Source organism: Theropithecus gelada, chromosome 9 (assembly GCF_003255815.1).
Source record: "Theropithecus gelada isolate Dixy chromosome 9, Tgel_1.0, whole genome shotgun sequence".
In the NCBI taxonomy this organism is placed as follows: domain Eukaryota; kingdom Metazoa; phylum Chordata; class Mammalia; order Primates; family Cercopithecidae; genus Theropithecus; species Theropithecus gelada.
This window is the reverse complement of record NC_037677.1, coordinates 90284301-90307407: the sequence shown is the minus strand read 5'-3', so window position 1 is coordinate 90307407 and position 23107 is coordinate 90284301. Positions and strand designations below refer to the sequence as shown.

The following is a 23107-nucleotide window of genomic DNA, read 5'->3' as shown; positions in this document are numbered from 1 at the left end:
AGATGCGTTTGGCTAGATGGCCTCATGGCAGCAAGAGGCTGAAGGAGCTCTAGCATCACCTCCTTACACAAGCAGAAAACATTCTTCAGAAGCCTCATTGTGAGAACAAGCAACTCTTTCCCAGGGGTGTTGCCTGCAAACTGCCTCTCACATATCATTGGTCAGAACTGGTTACTTTGCCCCTTTCTAAGCCAATCACTGGCAAGAGGATTGGAATGTTTGGTTTAGAGACTAATTGAAATTCACCCCAACCTTAGCCCCTCCTCTGGGTTTGGGTTGGGAGCACTTTGATCAGCACGTGGCATGATAACTTAAAACTGGGGAGATTCAAGCAAGGAAAAAGGGAGGAGGATGAATTTGGGTAAAGAACCAATGGTGTCTACTACAATCAAGAGGTGAATGTGTGGGGAGGATAATGAGGCAGATGTGTGCCTCTAGAAATCTGGGTTGGATGGGAAGGACGAGGATGCTAACCCAAGAGAAATGCTGGAGCGAGAGAAGGGTTTGTTTTATTTTGTTTGGTGTGAATCTAGAAGAGACCTGAACATATTTATAAGTAGAAGGGGGGCCAGTAGAAATGAAGAGTTTGAGAACTCAGAAAAACAAGTTCCCAGAGCAGATGAGAAAGAATGGAGTCTCCAGTCAGGTACCAGACTTTGGGATTTAGAAGATCAAATTTCAAAAAAATGGGTGAGTCCATCAGAAAATTGCCAACTTTTAATTTCTTTGATCAGAGGCTTAAAAAAAAACGTAACAATTCTTAAAGTTACTTTCTATTACAATTAATTGAAAGTAATTACAATTAATTTCCATTAATTTCTCAGTTTCTGGATTTTAAACGTTCTTCTTGTTGACTTTCTCCAGATTTTTTTTTTTTTTTTGGCTGTCCATTATGTTATTGTGAAAATCTGAATAAAGTTGGTATAATAGATGATAACATTGTATTGATGTTAATGCTCCAATTTTGCACATTTTACTGTTCTTATAGAGAGAATGTCCTTTTAAAGGAAACGTACACTGCAGGACTGCAGAAGTGCGATGGTCGATTCTACGTGTCAATGTGGCTAGGCTATGGCACCCAGTTGTTTGCTCAAACACCAAACTAGACGCTGCTGGAAAGATATTTTTTAGATGTGATTAACATTTAACTCAGTAGACTCTGAGTAAAGCAGATTGCCCTGTGTAATGTGAGTGGGCTTCATCCAATCAACTGAAGACTTTAAGAACAAAGACTGAGGTTTCTGGAAGAGGGAATTCTCCTCAGAATTGCAACATAGAAACCCTGCTTGAATTTCCAGCCTGCTGCTCTGTGGAATTCAGACTCAAGATTGCAATATTGACCTTTACCTTAATTTTCAACCTGCTAGGCTGCTCTATAGATTTCTGACCTGCCAACCCACACAATCCCATAAGCCCATTTCATAAAATATATGTCTACCTTCCTTCTTCTCCTCCTCCCCGTACGTTCTTCTTTCTCACTTTCATTCATTCATATATATATATATGTGGAGAACTGTGACTCCTGACTATATGGGGTAAATGGCATCATGTTTTCAACTTATTCTCAAATATTAACTCCAGGGGAATCTGGGTGAAAGGTAATGGGAATTCTTTGTACAATTCTTGTAGTGATTCTGTAATTCTGAAATTATGTCAAAATTAAAAGTTAACAGCAATGTTTATTTGAAATCCAGTTTGGAACATAGCTTTTCTCTTATATCCAAGCATATAAACTTGTCTACATTCCCGAGGTAGCTGACAAACGCCCATTTAACACATAATGTAGCTGAAATAGTGTGCCTTCTCACAAGGATTAAATAGGAAGAAAGCAAGACTGTTTGAACAGTGATTCAACCAGAAGGGAAAACATTGAGATTGAGTAACAAATTTTATTTCACCTTTACTTGGGTGGAAAAACGATTGCACAGTTTAATATTGAACTGCCAATGTGGAAAATGGGGGAAAAAAGCAACAGCTGGTGGGTTGAGGGAAGAATGGTCGATAAAGAAGAAACAAGTGCTTGGGTGTACCTAGAGAGGAAGGGAGGAGAGTTTTAAGGAAGGTTTTGTTTGATTTGGTTTAATCTGAAGAAATTTGAGCATATTTATACACAGGGGATGGAGCTAGGGTTGAGTGAATACTTGAAATAATATCAGAGAGAAACAAATGGGATCTTAAGCAAGCAGTGTTTTCTTAAATTTTATACACCATTAATTTGTTTTAATAGTAAAACTGGAGGACCAATATAAAGTTGTTGACTTTTATATTTGCCAAGTGAAGACTTTAAACACACACATACACACACACACACACACACACAGCCACCCAATGACTATCCACTATCCACTGTTACCATAATTTCATAAAGGGTGAACACTAATACATAAAAGGCAAAATGTAAACATTTACTAGATTTAGCATGGTGTTCTTATTTCACTGAGGACTGTTTTATGGACTCTGGCTTTTTAAGTCAGTCTTGGCTGAGCATCTATAAGCCCCTGTGTCTACCCTGGTAATCTGTGCGAAGCCTGATGAAGAGGGATGTTCTCAAACACACACTTCGGATGGTGGTACATCCCCATCTCCTCCATTGTGACTTTGGTTCTTCCGAGGGCTCACTTCCCCTTACCTCTATAGGTGATCCAGGTAAGCCCTGATCTGGCTCTAGGTTCCGGTTCCTCCTCCTCCCAAGGGCAAACTTACAAGTGGAGCTGTGGCACCATAAAATATATGTCTACCTTCCTTCTTCTCCTCCTCCCCGTACGTTCTTCTTTCTCACTTTCATTCATTCATTCATCTCTCTCTCTCTCTCTCTCTCCCTCTCTCCCTCTCTCTCTCTCTCTCTCTATCTATATATATATATAGATAGAGAGAGAGAGAGAGAGAGGGAGAGAGAGAGAGAGAACTGTGACTCCTGACTATACGGGGTAAATGGCTTTTACTGAAGTAAAAGCTGGCTTTACTGAAATTGCATGTTTACCTTCCAAGTTTTTCAATACTTTTTATCACCAATTCTGCCCTTTGTTAATGTTCAAACCCACTGATCTCTTTCTGGTTACTGGAGCTTTACTTGTGTTTTTGCCTTGCTCATCACCTCACCATTGCTTCTCATAGAATTTTTTGGCTGGAGAAATGTATTAGCACCTGTTTCTGTTTCTCTAATTCATGTTAGATGCCTCCTACCTTAACAGGGAATAGCTGTTTTGGCTACACACCTTACTGGTGAGATTAGTGCCATTCCCCTGTGCTTTGTTTAGGACCTTTCCTGATCCACAACCTTTAGGGTAAAAGTCCAAGGCAATTCATGTCCTCATATCTGCAAATGAAAAGCATGAGATCAATTAGAAAGTGTTTGCTTTGGGTCAAACAGACTGTGTGTGTGACAAACAGACTGTGTGTGTGATGTGCTTTGTCCTCTGTCCTTGTTTAGCAATGTGACTTCACACAAGTTTTTTAAACTCGCTAAGTCATCTTTCTTATTTGTAACATAGAGAAAATAAGAATCTCAAAAGGCTTTCCAGGGATCAAATGAAAGAAATATGTAAGGAGCTTTGACATGTGCGGGCACATGGCAGGGCTCAAGAAATCGTGCCTGCTATTATAACCCTCCTTTCTTCCTAGCACTTTCTAGAATGATGCTGTCAAACATGCTAACTACTAGTGTCACTGAAACACCAGGGGTCCGGTCTAGGTCCTGCTGCTTGCTTCACAGAAAGGCGATGACTGAGACAATGAGTATTGCCAAGGAAGAAGGCTTTAATTGAGGGCTGCACCCAAGGAGATGGGGGTTCAGTCTCAAATTCATCTCTCTGATTGATTAAAATTAGGGGTTTATATAGCAGGGAAGACATGTTACTATGTCTGAGAAAACAGGAACTCCAGAGGCGTAAGGAAGCAATCATGATGAATGAGGGGCCTGGCGTTTCATTGTGTGGATGCAATGACGTGGTTTCGGTTCTTTGATCCTTCCTGAGAGGCCTGGGGATCCTTTCCCGAGGAAGGAACTCAGATACAAACAAGGGCCAATTTCTATGTTTATCCGAAAACAACTGTCTATGGGACTGTTAGTCGGTTTCACTAGCTAGTGGAGGTGGGTGCCACAAGTTCCACCTGTAGTTGCTCTTGGGAGGAGGACGAACCAAAGCCCGGAGCCAGGTCAGGGTTTACCTGAATCACCTGCAGAGACGAGGGGAAAAGAACTCTCGGAAGAACCAATGCCATGATGGAGGAGATGGGGATGTACAACCATCCGAAACAACTTACAGCTTTAAGTTTCAAACTTTAAGACTAGAAGGGCCAATTTCTACGTTTATCCAAAAACAACTGTCTATGGGACTATTAGGTCATTTCACTAGCCACATGTACCCACTGAGCATCTGAAATGCGGCTGGTCCCAGTTGAGATGTGCAGTAACTATAAAACACACATTCGATTTTGAGGCTTGGGATGATGGAAAGAATGTATCTCACTAATAATTGTTTATATTGATAACATGTTGAAACAGTAATATTTTGGATGTACTGGGTTAAAAAAATATATTACTAAAATTAATCTCACTTGTCTTTTTACATTATTTAATATGGCTTCCAGAAAAGCAAAAATTACGTGTGTAGCCTGCAGTGTAATTCTACTGGACAGCGTTATTTTAGAATCCTGATTCTTATTTGTGAAATAGGTTGACAAATTGATGTATGGGATCTTTCTTTAGAGATCACTCCTGGATATGACCCCATTGTCCACCTGACATCCCTGCAGAGGATGGCGTGTTGTCTTTACCACTTCTTTGGCCTTAAACATCTGCTTTGTACGGTGTCTTGCTTTTCTCATGCACTTAGAAGATTAAAGATCTTAATAACATAAAGAGATGTCATCTGAAAAAGGTGGACAGATATCCCATCATATCCCCAAGGGTCGAGTCATGAAGAGACGGGAAATCTGCTTGTGAGCACATAGGTGACAAATATTGGGCATTAATTAAGGTTAATAATTAATAATTGTATTTGGGTACAAGTAAGAGAAACACTTTTTTTTTTTTTTTTTTTTTTTGAGACAGAGTCTGGCTCTGTCACCCAGGCTGGAATGTAGTGGCACCATCTTGGCTCACCGCAACCTCTGCCTCCTGAGTTCAAGCGATTCTCCTGCCTCAGCTTCCCGAGTAGCTGGGACTACAAGGTATGACCACCATGCCCGGCTAATTTTTTGTATTTTTAGTAGAGACGGGGTTTTGCTATGTTGCCCAGGCTGGTCTCCTAAGCTCAGGCAATCAGCCCGCCTTGGCCTTCGAAAGTGCCAGGATTACAGGCGTGAGCCGCTGTGCCCAGCCCAGAAACAAATTCTAACTTAATCACAAGTAGGGAATTAATTGGAAGGATAGTGGGGATCTCACAGACTTGGTGGAAGAGCTGGACAACTGAGCATCAGGAGGGACAGGACCCAGTCTGTCTACAGGATTTCTATAGCCAGCACCCAAGGCCTTTCTCTCTGGGCACTGCCACTGGACAGCTCAAGGGTGCACCTTCTGTGCTTGAGACCTTGCTCATGATTCAAATTACAGAGAGAGATAAACCTGACTTGGCTGAGCTCAGGTCATGGGTCTGCCCACTTCCTAGGCCACTGGGGGCAGAATTCTGAATTGCCAGCTCCACCAAAACTAGGGACTTAGATTTCAACAGTTCCCCAAAGGAAGAGGTTATGGCAGAAACAATGCTTTAGGTTCATCAAATTCTGTTGCTATTGTTCTTTTCCTCTTCCTGAGCACAAAGGAAAATCTTATTTCCTACCCTTCTTATAAGTTAGGTTAAAGTCAGTGGCATTTGGGTAGAAACGATGTTCTCTGTCAAGACTGTTGACGTAAAATCTTGGTAAACTTGGAGGCTACCTGCATGAGAAGTCAGGGTCATCAGAGGGAAGGAGTCTGGAGCGAGTCTGGAGCCTAATCACCACTTAAGGGAGGGATACTGTAGAGACCTTGCAACTTACATCAGACTGTGAGGGAATGGAGCTATAAAGCTTTATTTTTTAAGACTCTGAGATTTGGGGTGTTGTCTGTTATAGCAGCCAGCATAATTACTCTAATACAGGGATATTATTTCAGAAGAAAGGGGATGAGGGAAGCTGGGAATACATTCTATCTCTCTAGGAAGAGCAACAATAACCAAAAACATAGAGTCTTATTTGTGAAGCAATACAAATTTTGTTAATATAATGGGAAATTTAACAGTTTAGGGAATCAGGTACTCAATCTTTTGATTCTCTTCTACGCTTATGGTATATGAGAAGCCAGATTATAATCACATAGTTACTTGATAACACAAATATACAAAGAACAAGGAGTGCTGATTTTATAATGTAGTGTTCAGGGGCATGAAGACTTGACTGTGTATTCATTGGGCCATGTTTCTTCAAGAGTCCCTCAAACCAGAGGTACATAAAGCCCAGGATAAATATGACACATCTGCCTAGGGTACCCGAGATTTGGGGAATAAAAAGCTAAATAACTGAATTGGTAATTTTAAAAAATTTTTACACTAAAACACACAGATATATTATTAATTAGGATGCAAAAAAATTGCATGGATTTTTATTTTAAAGCATGAAGCCTCCAAGAAGATTTGAGGTTCAATTGGGCGGCTTTAGGCTTAGGGTGAGCAGTAGAATAGTGGAGTCAGGAGCACAGGCTTGGAGTTGGACAAACCAGGGTTTTGAGAATAAGACTCTTGACATTTACCAGCTATGTGACCTTCGAAAAGTCATGTAATTTGTCCAAGCTCTATAACCTCATCAATATGATGAAAATAAACAGACTTGTTTCAGGGACTCAAGGAGCCAGACCACAAAACTAGCTAGGACAGACACCTGAAGGACACAGTAAAGGATGGTGGTTAGTGTAGCTGTGATGGTAGCTATGCCTCCAGATTCTTCTCAGCTATTAGGGGTGCTTTTGGGAGAAAAGCTGGGAACTCACTCTCTTGGTGTATCTCATCTCTACAATGGAGCAGGCCTGCCAGAGTCACTCTCCTTTTCTTTCTCCTGAGGCTGGCCACCTTTCTTCCGATTGGCACATTACACCTGTAGAAATAGTATGGGGAAGTTATAGCTGAATGTGGCTGACCCAGGGTTCACTTCTGTATATTCAGATGACTGTGTATAGCTCCATTCTTTCCTGCTTGGAGGCCGTAGGAAGCCAGCTTATGCCTAGGCTTTTGGGCAACATCTTGCTGTAGCCCTCACAAACTGATTATATAGTCCGTATATTTCATGTTTGCTTCCAATTATGACCAATGTGAGGGCTTGACAATATTTGGTGTTTCCTTGCATTGGCTAAGATTGTTTACGGCTACTTTCCAACAAATGCTGATTAGCAGATTGCAAGAAATAAAACTGAAATATATGCAGTGTTGTCATCACCTATTCTTTCACATCTAGCTCTTGCTCTAGGAGGGGAAGGAGGAAGGAGGACATATGTATCCCTAAATCCCAAAGTCAAAAAACAATCCTTTCACCACCACAGTGACAAATGCTACAGTGACTCCCTGTTCTGCATTCTACCACCCTCAAGTATGGAGGCAGCATGAAGTACTCGAAAGGGCAAGGTCTTTGGAGTCAGGCAGACCTCGTGGCCCAGCCTCATCATTTACTAGTGAGGGGACTAGAATTTAACAGGTGGGTAACCCCATTCAACCTCTTTGAACTTCAGTTCCCAATCAGTCTATCTCCCAGGGTTGGTGAGGGAACGAGACAAAGATTAAGAAGCTCTTGGCTGAGATGAGGTTTATTCAATAAATGTTAGTGTCCTTTCCAAGTAAAAATTGTTTTGGTGCCATAGGAAGGCAGACATCTGAATCAGGGTCACACATGCGTTCTGGGATCTTGGAGAATATAGTCCTATTAAAATGGTGAACTTCAGTTTCATCTTTTGTAGTCTCTTCAATCATGGAGCATGTGGGAATTTAAATATGGTCTGCAGACTCTATGAGGCAAAAGAGGAGGGAGCAAAAGGAAGTCAGTAAGGTGAGTCAGGGTGACATCCCAGATTACAGCAGTAAACATCCCTCTATGCAGGTATGTATGTATGTATGATGTAATGTACGTATGTAGCTCCTATGTCTTTTACTCCTTTTCTTTCTCCTTTCTTTTCCATCAAGTCACCTTTTCATTTTTGTTCCACCAATTTTATTTTATTTTATTTTGACTAAGTTATTTACCCACGTGGTTCAAAATTCAAAAGGTGTAAAAGGGGATTCAGTGGAAAGTCTCCTCTCACCTTGCCCTTCAGCTGCCAAAGGCAACCAATGTTAACAGTTTCTTGCATATCCTCCTGGAATATTCTGTTTACCCTCTTTTTATACAAACGAGCACATACTCAACCATGATATGAATTTTGCTTTTTCACTTAACAATTTTGGGCATTATCCCACATCCATATATGGAAAGCTTCCTTGCTCTTCTTAAATTTATTTTTAATTGCATTACATTTTATTTTGGGTATATACCATGACTTATTTAACCAGTACTCTATTGAGGGACATTCAGGCTAGTTCCATGTTTTCTTGCTATTACAAATCAGGCTGGAATAATCTTGTACATATCATTTTGCACATAAGTAAATCTGATAGATGGTGCCAAATTGCCCTTTCTAGAAGTTGTACCAATGCACACATGCTGCAAAGTACCAAAGACTTCTGACTTTTCTAAAATGTACATGCAAAGGAACTAAAGCACATAAACAGGAAGTGTGTTCGCCTGTTGTATCCTGTACTGTCACGCAGGCTGGAGTGCAGTGGCGCAATCATAGCTCACTGCAGCCTTAAACTCCTGGACTCAAGCAATCTGGCCACCTTGGCCTCCCGAAATGCTGAGATTACAGGTGTGAGCCACTCTGCTGGCCTTGAAAGATAATGTAATTATATGTTAATATAAATAACTTTAATTAAAAATAACTATTTTCAAAAAAAAATCAGTGAGAAGAGTGGCATTGCTTTATATTTTTGCAAACCTGGCTTGATAGATAATAGCTGTATTCTCCTATCTGCTTCTGCATTCAAGCTGTTGCAAATTCATGTCCAATAGCCTCTGGAAAGCTCCACTGTATACTTATGAGAGAATGATTGTGAAACAGGCTAATAATGTTCTTAGTATTGTTATTAAAAGTTTTGACATTGAAAACACTTTGAAAGGGTCCTGAGGACTGTCAGAGGTATCCAAACCACACTTTGAAAACAATTGGTTTAGACCAACTTTATTATATTTTATTATTCTTATCCCCTATATATTTAATTTTTGCGAATTTTATCTGTCACAGGCTAAGAAAAGCCCATGAAAATGTCCTACCTTTTGTTGATTTTTGTTCTTTTGAGGCGTTTTGCTTTACGTAATGGTGCTTGTGTATACTGTGGTACATACATATCCAAGACAGTTATATCGTTTATATTTTTATTTTTTGGTGGCTTAAAGCAGTAATAACTGGTTTCTTTTTCTCACAAATCTGCAATTTGAGCAGAGCTCAGGAGGTGGGAGGAAGGCTTGTCTCTGCTCCGCACAGCATCAGCTGGGGCGGCTCACCTGAGAGTTGGAGGATCCATTCCCAGCGTGCACACTCACAGGGCTGGCAGGCTCGTGCTGGCTATCAGCTGGTAGTGCAGATGGGGCCAAGTGTTGGGGCCTCAGTTCCTCTTCACATGGGCCTCTCCATGTGGACTTCTCCATGTAACCCAGGCTTCCTCACAGCAATGTGGCTGACTTCCCAGGGGGAGTATCAGAAGAAAGAAAACGTTAGTCCATTCTGAATTCTGCTATTGCTTTGAATTCAATTCTAATATTATTGAGCTAGCACCTGCTATAATCATAGAAAAAATCAAAGATAGTTGTATTATTAGTTTCTCTCTTTCTGGTGTGTTCTTGGCACATACAGCTTAATCTTAAATCATGGCCAAGTATACTTGGAACAGCCGTAAGAACGGCCAGGTTCTTATATCCTCAGATACAGGCCTTCTGGTTAGTAATGCACTTCTCTGACCTGGCCTTTCCATCTACTTCTGCTGCACCATAGAGTTCCCAACCCTGGCATGGTACTTTTGTGCTGCAGCATTCACCTGAACACATTTCCTTCTGCCCAAGTCTACTTCTGCTCAACTATGGTTTTATACTTTCCTGACCCCACCCTGGCAACTAATCATGAATCTAGGTTACTTCCTTTGCTTCATCAGGCTTACTGGTATTAATCTCACATGGTTTCTAGAACCATGAAAGTTTAGTAGAAGAGACCCAGGCTCTTTCCTCTAGTAGTGACATTTCCTGGGCCCAGTGGAACATTTTCCTGTGTACTGGGCATCTCTGCTACATTTCCTGCCCTCCCTTGAAAACAGCTATGTCTTCTCCTTACCCTCTTGCTATAAAACCCACCCCCCAATTTCCAGGAGATGAGAAGTGCCAAGGTTCATGGGCTGTGAATTGTTTTCCCAGGTCCAGCTCCAAACTTAATGTTCAAATAGGCTAAAACGTGGATCCATCTTTGTGGATCAGAGTCCCTAATAGGTTATCTTGCAGAATTCTAGGTGAATATGGTAGCTGTATTAGATTTGATATAAGGCACCAAAGGGGGCATAAAACAGCATGCTTAGGGTAGTGCCCAGGATTCGTATATCCAGCCTTCACCCATATAGCCAAATTCTAATGCCCATTATTGACCATGGATCCATACACACCAGATCAGACACCAGGGTGTTATCAAGGACATCTGGCTCTCTTCCTACTAGAATGCCCTCAAGAGACTAATTATGCTTACTGGGTGCAATAGATAAGAGGCTAAAAGAAGCATGCTGAGTACGTAGTGCACGGGAAACACACAAGATTCAGGCCCATTCCCCAGGTCAGAGTCAAGTATAATACCCATATAAGACCAGAGCTAGGGCCAGAACTGGAAAGGTGGCAACACCTGCGCATGAAAGGACTGGTGATCCTTGGCAGCCCTACCTGGGAAGATCAGCTAGGAAGTGAAAGCTTTCCAACAGCAGCACAATTCTGTGCTAGCAGGAGGGGGCCAAATGGAGTTTGCATTCTGATACGCATGTTCCTATGGTTCCTGGTGAGGCTGCTCAGGAATAAGGACTCTGTTATAAGCCTCATTTTGAAGAGGAGAGTGAATACTCAATTCTACATTCTTAACCACAGTTCAATACTTATGTTTTCATCCTTCTTAATGGTCTACAAGCCCTTCTATGGCACTCATTTGCAAGAGGGACTGGGCAAGTGAGGAAAACAGGCTCAGGTGCATTAGGTGATTTCCCCAGCTGAAAAGTGATAAAACCATACTAGATCTTCAGATCCTAATCCAATGCTTTACCCACTCTTCCAAGATGGATTATGTAGGAGAAGCTAGAGTCCAGAAGAAACAAAAGCCCAAGCTGAGGCATTGGAGGCTAACAGGCCTTAGAGGGTAAATGAGAGAAGGTAAGGACAGGCGGGAAATGCAAAGGAAGGACTCTACTGGCAAACACGGGAGCTAGTGGTAAGGCTGACTGGAGTATCCAATTTTGTTGAGATGTAGAAATCAGGTGGGAGAACTGGGAATAGGGCCAGATGAGTAATTTGATGTGATATGGTGTGTAATAAGGCATCACTGTGGTTTCATGAGAACCAGAGTTAACAGTGAAAGCAGGGTTTTAGGAACACTGAGTTGGCACTGAGACAGAAATCAGAGTAGAAGAAAGAGTCTAGAAGCAGGTAACCAGTGTACTGTTGTGGCAATTCAGGTGTAAGGTGTTAAGTCTTGGACTAAGATGGTAGCAGTGGAAATGGTGAGGAAAGAATGAATCCACAAGACAGTAAGAAGACAGTAAGACAAGAAAGACTCTTCAGAATTTAGTATCGGATTTGCTACAGGAACAAAAAGTAGAGTTCAAAGCTGCTTTATAAGTTCTCAGGGTCTAGAAGAATGAAGGTCTCACTGACAGAAGATTAATGCCTTTATTTTGGAGAGATAAACAGATTACACTGTTCATCTGACCCTCTTGATAGTACAAGCGGGTCAGATAAACAGTTTAAACCTTGAGATTATATCCCAGCTGGATGGCTAGAGGTCAATCCCCTATAGAAAATAAATTTTGAAGCACAGGGTTGAAAGGGAAATAACTTATATGTTTGCTATAATCATAACAACCAACATATAGCTTTCTTTCATATTATTTTATTAGTACTTATAAAAACAATTTATGAAAATATTTTACTTTTCAAGATACGGAAACTACACTCTGAAAATATACATACCCATAGTTGTTACAATACATATCCTTGTATACACCTTGGACATTGTGTTTAAGAATCATACCTGCAAGGGCTAGAAGAAACATTTTCTCTAACCTCGGTCACATAGTGTGACATTCAAGTACTTAAACCACATTGTTGAAATAAAACATGCTCTAGTGTATGGGCCTAAAGGGATTTAACTTTCTAGGTGCCATTGGTTCTTTCATTGTGCAAGGTAAAGAACTGGAAGAGGGTTCCCTGAGAGTTAATTCACCTTAGGTGGCTCAAGTAGTGGTTTACTGTCCATACTTTATCATGGAACTAAGGGAGGGAGGAAGACCATGGAAATTCAACTTGGGCAGTCTCCTCTCTATCATCCCTATCTATGGAGCACAGCCCCTATGTGATGATTTCTGAGACCTCCGAGTTCTCAAATGCTCCTGATTCTATGATTATCTAAGGTATTTGCAGAGTGATGTTTTTGCAAGTCTAAATTCCAACACTGTAAATTAGGTGAAATAGAGATGACTTACCTACATAGACTTCATTTAGGATTTGTCAGGTGTCAAGGCAATTGATAAAATCAGCAAGCCAAAAATTCCCCCACTGAACTATTGGAAAAGATCCTTTCTCACCAAGGCACGAATCCTAGAAGGCAAGTTCCTCTTTGCTTTGGGAAAATGATGATGAGAGGGTACGAAAGAGCCTATAACCTTTCAACTCTGCGGGCTTAAGATAATGACAGATGCTTCATCTGACACAGTAAGAGCTGGAGGCTACTGCAACCTCACCAATAAGGGGTTCGTTACAACAAAGAATCATTTGTGTACTCCCTAAGTCCTGACTAACCTCCCAAGCTTTTCTAGATATTAAATTCTCTCTAAGTGCAAAGTATTGGTCTGATGAAGTTCCAGATGTAAAATGTGCTGTTTGAATTCGTGGCATTAGTGTCATGGTGCTGCATCAAGGTATGGCACTGACATTTAGCATCATGCTGATAAACTAGAATTTATAGTGATTTTTATTTCAATGCAGGAAACTATGAAAGTCAATCAAACATAGATTCACAAGTCTTTAATGTATAACATAAAACATTATTACATATAATTTCATAACTATAAAAATAAGTTTAATACATTATCATATTTTTAAAAATTACTTTAAAAACATATACTCCAAAGTCTTCTATTTCATTTAGAGAATAAGGGAGGTATCTATTAGGGTGAACCATATGAAACTATGGTTTTTTAAGTTAAAATAGTAAAATCTTGGCAATTACATATGGTTCAACCTAATAAGATCCTGAGAAAATTTTATTTGGCATCACACTATAAATTCAAGGGGAATTTATAGAAAATCACATTTCTAGTGAAGAGAAAACACTTCAGGATGGAAATGTGCACACTGGTCATGCCAAGATTTCTCTTTGTGATTTAAAGATCTGAAATCCTGGAATGTTAAGAAAAATTTAGAGCAGTTTCAAAAAAAACTGAGGACAATTAAAATTATAGAATGCTAGCTGCAGTTGCTAATGCGACTGAAACAGAAAACTACTTGCCAAATTTGGCAATTTAAGTGTTTTAGAGGTGACATAATAAAAATTCCAGCATTAAAATGAAAAGGCACAAATATGAGTTATAAGTATGATAATCATTTATAAAATATTTGAAAATAAGGCCAATTCATTTGTATTATTAACACCATTAAGCAGGCACCTATTCTAAGCTTCAACTTCGTCCTCCTAAATAGAATAAGGTTGCAAATGAATTATCAACATAATACTAATTATAGCAGCATTATCAATTGTCTGGAAGGCATAGTATATAAAGATCATGGTGGTAGAACCAAGTTTCTTAGGCTCTACACTGCTAAAAGAATATCTAAAATAGCCTCCCCACCCATATCCCATCAGTACCAAAAATACATTTTAAAAATTACATATAATATTACTAGCCATAAAATTTTTTGGTTTTTCTTCAAACAATGAGCTCTCCTCTCAGCAACTCGACCCCAACAACAAAAAAACAAAACCAAAGCTACCAAAATATTGTTACACCAAACAGACTAGCTATTCTTAACTAATTAAAGACATACTATATTCAAAAATGGTACTTTAGGAAATTTATTAAATATAACCAACGAAGCAAATGCAGATTTTCCAGATGTGTGCATATGCTGTCTGTGAATTAGGTGATGGTGTACTTGAAAAAAATATGTATTTCTGCAATGATGCTTCATTTGGAACTTTGGTACCATTTACGAATGGCCGCTCCAACATTACTGGCTACTACGCAAACAGCACCACCCACTGTCCACCATGTTGGCACATTATTAAAGAAAATAATCTGAAAGATAAAAGCAAAGACCACATCCATTGTCCTCATTATTGCTACTGGCCCTGCTTTTTCTATTTGAAGTGCTTTTGTGATAAATATCTGAGCCCCCAAACCAAAGAGCGCAATGAGTATGAGAAATAGCCTGTCCAACCCACAGTAAGGCAGACTCCACTCTCCTAATATAAAGAGGATGATGACAGTTTCAACGAGGCCAAGTACTACATAATACCAAATGGTCAGAAAGTAGTCCACAGATTTTCCCATTTTTCTTAGGATAACTAGAGTCGATGCAGCAAACACGGCGTGTCCAATTGCTGCGAATGTTCCCTTAAGGTGGACTGAATAGCTTTCTTCGATCCCCGAAGAACCAAACAAAAATGGTGGTCTCACGATAAGGATCACTCCAGCGATTGTGAACATGGTGAAAAGAGCATCCCAAGGGCTATATTTTTCCTTGAGACATATCCAAGCAAATATGGACGTAAACACTGGACTGCTAAACGTGATAACTGTGGCATCAGCGAGGGCCATTGTCTGGAAAGCATAGTATATAAGCATCATGGAGGTAGAACCAAGGACTCCTCTGAGAATGAGGAAAATTCGATGACTTTTTGGGCCTATAAACCCAGTTCTGTAAATTCAAATGAAGAAATGCATATTAAATGAAATTAACATTTGTTTTTAAATTACAATTTGTAATTAAACATTACTTTAAAAGTACTAAATATCAAAAAATAAGGGAATAGTAAATTAATATCCACAAATGAATATTATATACCTTTTAAAATAGTATTTTCTAAGTATAGTTAATGACAGTCGGCCGGGCGCGGTGGCTCAAGCCTGTAATCCCAGCACTTTGGGAGGCCGAGACGGGCGGATCATGAGGTCAGGAGATCAAGACCATCCTGGCTAACATGGTGAAACCCCGTCTCTACAAAAAAAAATACAAAAAACTAGCCAGGCGAAGTGGCGGGTGCCTGTAGTCCCAGCTACTCGGGAGGCTGAGGCAGGAGAATGGCGTGAACCCGAGAGGAGGAGCTTGCAGTGAGCTGAGATCCGGCCACTGCACTCCAGCCTGGGTGACAGAGCAAGACTGTCTCAAAAAAAAAAAATGACAGTAAAGCGTTCACAGTAAAAGCAATACCAGTGCAAGTGAATTACATACATAGTAAAATTGTAATTCAATTAATATAGATATGTATCCCATGTATATGTATACATATATGCTTGCAAAAAGGACAAAAAGGAAAATAAACTAAATGTTAATCACGTTTATCTCTTAATAGATAAACTCATAGGTAATTTTCCTTCTTTATATTTGTTTTCTCCAAATTTTCTATAAAGAAAACATACCACTTTTACAATAAATACAAGGTCAAGATTCAGCTGCCCTGTTTAAGGAAACTTAGACCCAGCTAATGCTGATTCTCAATCTCATGAATTTTTCTATAAAACTTGAAACACTGCTAAAATTTATTTTAGTCATTGAATATGAGACAAGTTTTCATCGTTCTCATGAGGAGTCAAAACGCACTGAAAAAGAACATGTAGTGTTTGGAAAACCATGCTTACTGCTATTCAAATTCTTTTCAATAAATATTTACTAAGTACCCACTCTGTGTAGGTTCCTGTCTAGGTGCAACTTGCTGACTTGTTGCAGGGCTAGACTTCATTAGATCATCATCTAGGCTACCCCGGGTATCTTGGAGTTAAAATAAAAGCACGGTCACAATTGGCCCATACTTTGAGAAGCAAAGAGTCTTCCATGATAATAAAACATAAAATGGGTCAAAACAGATTAGGACCAAGGATTTTAACAACATTCTTCCACTGTTCTTCCCCTGACAATATCTTTATTTCAAAATGGGGAAGATAATTATGTTGGCATCAGTGTTGTACTGCTACCCTTAGAAATTTCTAAAGCCCTACCATCATTTCTTAAAATAGTGTGACTTGTCCACATTGAGAGAAATTTGCAGATATTAGCAGATTTTCACTTTTCCCACCAAATCCTTAGGATATGGAGTGAAACTCTTCTAAGCGAGTCTGCACCATGTTAGAGATACAAGCAGACTTTGGTGACAAGTGACTAAAGCTTTTCATTTGGGGTGTAGGCTTTTTTGCCCAAAGAGACAAAGAGCCAGGCAGCCACTAAGGACCCAACTGGTCTCTCTCTCAGGGTTCTAAATACACTGAGGTATATGGAGGTTACAATGGTTGAAGGAAGCATAATTTTAAGCCAGGCAGGGTGGGCAGTACAACAGGGAAGGAAAAGAGGAATTGGGTTGGGAGAGAACAGAGAGGGTGGAATAGAGACAATTTTCATATGCTGTTATGTTCTACGCAAGGCACTCCACCCTGTAATAAATCTTATTGGACCCTTGTTATCACCTTGTAGGGCAGAGGTCACACAGTATCATTCCCTCCAGTTTACAAAAGAGGAAACTGAATATGAAGGTAACCTTGCTCAGGGTTACCCCATCACCTTTTGAGGAATACCTAAATATTATTATTATAATATTTTATTTGCCCTGGTAAGAAAGCAGCTCGTTCTAAAAAAAACTTCTGACACTAGGATACACTATTACTTCTTTTCATTCATCTTTTTCTTCCAAACAGTAGTTATGCCAAAGGAAAGAAGGGAGGGTGATACAAGACAAGAGGAATTATACAAAGAAAGCTCTGTTTTCAAAAGGGGAGGTGGTGAACAACAAAATTTCTTTCTCCCCACTTTGTTGGGTATGTGGTTTATGCTTATGGCAGAATCTTCTATGGGTGGATGCTTATGACTTTTCATTAAGCAGAACCAAGGGGCATAGGAACTGGTAAGTGTATGAGAGGGATAAAGCAGATACTGTAGAGTAATTATAGGCAGGTGAAAAGATACACACACATTTATTAATATCTTCCACTTTGCAGTTAAAAAATACTTACTTTCTGTATATTAAGCAAGGGAGAACAATTAGCATTTGGAGCACACATCGAAATGCACTAATCTCTACAGCATGGACGTCTTGCACTTTTTTAACCAATAAAGAGCTCACTGAGAAACAGAAGGCAGACAATAATGTGTAAAACAAGCCAAGTCCAGGACAGGGTGCTTTCTTCTTGGCTTCTGAAAAAGATTAAATTCTGGTTAGTCCTTGCTTCCAAGTGTATGTTTTATCATTCTTCGCTTAGATACTGGGAAAAATGGAGCCGTGTCAAAGGTTAATAGACTATATTACCTCCTAAGCATATCATTTCTCTGGGCCTGTACCATTTTCATCATCAATTATGAAGAACCATAGATGAGGACAACAATTTAAACCTGCATTTTTAAAATGCCATTTCACCCTATCAAATGGTTTTCCTATGGCTCACTGAAGAATCATTCCTCACTTACAAGTCAAGAAGTAGAATGCTTGCCAAGTTGGTGAGAGAAATCTTTAAGAAAAACTTGTCAAGATGGCAAGTAAAAAATCCTTCCAAATGATGTCTTATGCCATCTCACTGGTGAAACTGGCTTTATGAAGAAAGTGTTCTTTTCTGGAAAATGGGTTCTGATTGGGTTATACAGTTATCTGTTGATTATTTGACTTCTCCCAAGTCTGTGAGCTCTTCCAGGGCTGGGATCTTGCTGTCTTGTTCATGCCTGGCACATGGAAGACACTGGATAACTATTCAGTGAATGAAAGGTGAGAGAACTTCAGGGAAAAACTCAAGAGTCTAACACTATTGGCAATAGCATAGTCTGGGAAGGTTCTCCATTTTGTTATTTTGAACTGTTAATCAAATCTATATATAACTTTTCATGATTCACAACTGATCTTCCCATTCAGAGCACAAACTCCTCAAGGGGAGGGTGCAGGTTATCTAGCCCTTTGGATCCCAAGTGCTTTATACAGAACTGCCATCTAATCCCTACTCTTGGCTTGATCTGAACCAGGAAACCAGTGCTTTCTCCAGGGCATCAAGTATTCAGTCATTAATGACAATCTGTGTGAACTTTAAACTTCTGTTTAGCCACTTTCTATGTCTTAGTTTCCTACACAGGAGTAGAATCTGCTTTCAGTCTTACTCCTCTGTCATTCAGAGAGCAAAAGCAGCAGGGTGGGCAGAGAATGCCCACAAACAAAGGCCACACACTGCGGGATATATTCTTTTTTGAAATTAACACAAAAACAGGGTTGAGGATAAGGAGGAAACATAGGCCAGGCATGATGGCCTATGTTTCCCAGCACTTTGGGAGGCCAAGGCGGGCAGATCCCAAGGTCAGGAGATTGAGACCATCCTAGCTAACACAGTGGAACCCCGTCTCTACTAAAAATACAAAAAATTAGCCAGGCATGGTGGCAGGCGCCTGTAGTCCCAGCTACTCAGGAGGCTGAGGCAGGAGAATGGCATGAACCCGGGAGGCGGAGCTTGCAGTGAGCTGAGTTTGCGCCACTGCACTCCAGCCCAGGCAACAGAGCAAGACTCCGTCTCAAAAAAAAAAAAAAGGAAACACAAGTGGTCCTCATTGATTAAGAGCACAGTGGAACTGAAGGGTGAGTGGATATGAGCAATTTGTAGGAAAACTCATGTTATCATTCCAATCTAGGACTTTACAATGTGATAGCTATAAAACAGTGTTGTGTAATGTTTTTAAAAATGCCCTTCTCTGATAAATGTAAACACCAGGTAATACATTTACACATCTTCAGGTCAGTGAGATGACTTTGCAAACTGGGACCAAAGTATGCTGATGCACAGGCTTTCTGGGGCATTCTACAGCCTGGCCTCGTGGTCAAAGGCACCATTCTCTACCTCTTCCTGTTCTAGGGGCATAACTGAAGATACTGTTTTGGAACTAGCAGTCGTCCTTCCTTTAAGATGCCAGAATCCTCATTCTGTTCTGTATCCATGTGCTCATATACTGCAGAAATAAACTGTACACACTCAGCCCATGAGAAGGAAGCTTTAGAAGACTTCCAAATGAAGTACCACAAAATACATGCCTTGGTTGTGGTCAGCCTTAGGGTTTGACCTCTGAAATTTCAGAATTCAGTTCCAAGTAAAACAGTGTTTTCTTAAAAGAAACTCAACCCCTACATAGAAACTCCACCCTCAAACAGAACAGAACGAGAAGATCGAGGACAGAAACCATCTCCCTGCTCTATGTTTCAAGTATCTTCTCCAACATAAACTTGCTAATTTTTCCCCAGGAATATTTTCACGTAACATTAAATATTTTAACTCTTTAAAAATTAATTGCACCCCCTTGGCCCTGGTGACCTTTTCCCTTAAAACACATACACATATATTTTCTTGCCTATAAACACTTAAGGCTCATGCTTTCCAACTGGGAAGGGACAGACATTAGAAGGCTTCGCTGCATTTGATGATTTGTTAATGAGGGTGAGGACTGGCTCCACTCAGACAAACCTCAGTCTCTTACTGAATCATTTCAATCCTGTCAATGGAGATGAGCACGACTAGCATAATGGAAAGAGGCATTTGTTTATGTTCCATGTTCATATCTCACTGCAAGCATATATAATAATTTGGTAACTCAAATTATTCAAATGAGGTAAGTGGCCATGGTATAATTTCCTCACTTAGAAGAAAACCGCAAAGTTGCTCAGCTTTTCTATCCTCTGCTTTAAGCTGGTGATTTGCAATCCTGGTTGGGAATTAGAATCACCTGAATAACACTTAAAATTTTAATTCCCAGGTGCAGTGGCTCATAACTGTAATCTCAACACGTTGGGAGGACAAGGTGGGAGGATCTCTTGAGCCCGAAAGTTTGAGACCAGCCTGGGCAACACAGGGAAACCCCCTCATCAATGCAAAATATATTTTTAAATTAGTCGGGTGTAGTGGTGTGTGCCTGTGGTTCCAGCTACTTGGGAGGCTTAGATGAAAGGATCGAGTAAGCCAGGGAGGTCAAGGCTGCAGTGAGCTGTGATCATGCCACTGCACTACAGCCTAGGTGACAGAGTAAGACCCTGTCTCCAAAAAAAAAATTAATTCTCAAACCCCATCTCAGACCCACTGAAATAGAATATCTGTAACTCTAAAAGACTCCACTGGTTTGAGAACCACTGCTACACTCAATCACTAACTCCTTTAAGAGAATATGAGGCACAGGCCTAAGAAACTACTTCTCCTTGCTTCAGTCTAAGACCCACACTGTCCCTGAAGAAAGTAAGGAGATGTCTTGGGACAGCTGTATGCTGTCTGTTAAGGTCATCCAAGAATATAAGACATATGGGTAACAGTTCCAACCAGAATTTGAAAAAAGCTTTGTTGAGATAAGCAGTTAGAACAAGAGGTGTCACAAAGTTCAATGACAACAGTAAAGTGTTTTTATGTCAATTTTCTTTCCAAAATACTATCTTGTCACCTTACAATAAGTCTTACTGGTAGAAACTTTCTTTGAAGTTAAACACCCACAAGATTCTTAGATAGACTCACATAAGTATCTCATCTTGCCATGAGCTGCCTGGGGGTAGAGTATTCCTCTTCCATTCACAAAAAGGGGAAACTCCTAAGAGTTGGCATGGACTGATTCAGCATGCCACCAGAAGGACACTCAGCCAGAGGGTGACAGGTGAGAAACTGACCTTTTCAAAGGTTGCTTATCTGTTCAATTCAGCCTGGCGTAACCCCTGTTCTAGAGGCACCAGCCCATTTATAAATGATCACAAGTCTGATCATTTTGGTTTGCCTTTAGGACAGAAATGGAGCAAGAATCGTCTTCCTAGAGTCTGTCTAACTTGTGGAAAGCGCACAAAGGGAGGAGGGGAAAGTGCAGTGAGACAAGAGGAACAGAAATCCAGGGTCACACTTAGGGGAGGTGACTCAGAGGACAAGGTGGTGCAGGCCGTGTAACTGTCCTAAAAGGAGATTTGCCAATTCCCTTCTTCTTGCAGGAAGCTGCTCCTGGTAGATGGTCGACTTCTAAGAGGAATGTGCTTGAAGAAGCACTTGTGGCCAGTGGAAAGGGCCCTAGGCTGGTACATGGCAAGCTGGGATCCTAACCCTGGTGCTCCCTGGACATGCGCCCCATCTCACCCCCACATTCCACATCTTGGATGAGACAAAACAGAAACCCCAAAGCCCTCACCTTCCTGGGCCTCACTTTTCTCATGTGTCGAAGGACGGAGATTGAACATAAAGTGTTCTTCACGAGGGTTCCCTGGCTTTGGGGACGGGGCTGTGAGCTTCTTAACAAGATATGCCTTGTTCTGCATCGTTCGCTAAAAAGTCCTTGTATCCCTAAAGGTTAAAAACGAGTGGTCCCACTTATCTCTGCCTTTCCAAGATTCTAAAACTCTAGGACGAACATGTTTTCTAGACTCGATGCTTTTCAGCTTCCTTTTCGGAGAGAACCCTCAACCACCGGGATCACTTTTCAGGGTCAGCTTCCTCGCAACCTCGCCCTACTGCAGGATGGCCTCTCTCGCTGACCCCCCACCTAAGACCTCGGGGAGGGCACGCCAAACTGCAATCTGACTCCACAGCCCTGCCCCGGCACTAATACAGGAACAGCCTGGGAATCCCAAAAGGACTGCAAGCAATCGGAAAGTTTCTTCCGTCTTGGCGCCGGCTGGGGCGCCGGGAATTCCGCTTTGCAGCCCCCCCAGCTCACAGCTCCAGGGGTTTCCCGAGCCCCGGGCAGGGTGGGGACGGAGGCGCGGTGGGGACGGAGGCGCGGTGGGCACTGTGCCCGGGTTGCTGGAACCCCAATCCGCCGGCGCCCGCTCGGGACCCCGGAGCGAGACCACAGCCCGGTCCACACCGTGCACTCACCCGGCTCGGTGCGGGAGCAACACGGCGAGGAAAGGCAGAGCCAGCACCTGCCGCTGTCTGGCGCCCCCGCTGCCTCGGCGGCCGCCGGCTCCTCACTGGCGCCCGGGGGTGCATCGTCCGTCAGCGGCAGCCCGGGCTCCTCCAGCTCCACGGCCCCGGCGCTGTCCTGAGGCCGCATCTCAGGGCTCGCGATCTACCATCGGCCAGGGCAGTCTGGCGCCAGCAGCAGCGCCCGGGCTGCCGGCTCTTCCGGCGTGCGTGGCGCCCGTGCGCATGCGCGCCCGGCCCTCCCGCACCCTCCCCCAAGTGGACCGCGCGCGTCCTCCGCTGGCCTCTTAACCTGGGGAGACCCGCCGCCTCCCTGGTGGTTCTGTGGTGCCCACAGCTGGCCCTGAGGCGTCCAACCCTCTGCTGCGGGCAGGCTGGACGGCCCAGCTGCTTGGAGCCATCCTTGGCAAGTCACACTGAACCTGTCTGTCATGGCACAGGCAAGGAGGGGCGCTAGGTTCCCAACCTGTCTGTCATGTGGCCGCCTTTTCAGGAGGCTCAAAGAGTGGGCGTTTATTTATTGATGTAGCCACGCTTTCAGCACCTCTGGGATACCCCGAAGATTTTACAAAGCACTATGCTTTTCTTTAAATGGTCTAGGGTTTGGTTTTGTTTCCCGTGTTGTCTCTTTGCCGCTTACCAAGGAGGGTAGAATTTTGCTGGTTTGGGAAATATTTTTAAGAAAGAATTAGTGTGTAATTATA

The 23107-nt window shown here is 41.7% G+C and overlaps 1 protein-coding gene across 3 annotated transcripts; it reads right to left on the bottom strand.

Moving 5' to 3' along the window:
- Positions 1–12164: 12164 nt before the first annotated feature.
- SLC35G1 (solute carrier family 35 member G1) lies at positions 12165–22600 on the bottom strand. 3 transcript variants are annotated; one of them, XM_025395478.1, is made up of 3 exons: positions 22356–22600; positions 17514–17694; positions 12165–15210 (listed from the first exon to the last, which is right to left on the bottom strand). In XM_025395478.1, the coding sequence occupies exons 1-3, from the start codon at positions 22531–22533 to the stop codon at positions 14478–14480; spliced, it is 1092 nt and encodes a 363-aa protein (XP_025251263.1). In that variant the 5' UTR covers positions 22534–22600; the 3' UTR covers positions 12165–14477. The 3 variants fall into 3 exon arrangements, with proteins under 3 accessions (XP_025251263.1, XP_025251264.1, XP_025251266.1); XM_025395479.1 differs by having other exon boundaries at positions 17514–17691; XM_025395481.1 differs by having other exon boundaries at positions 22407–22600.
- Positions 22601–23107: the final 507 nt, after the last annotated feature.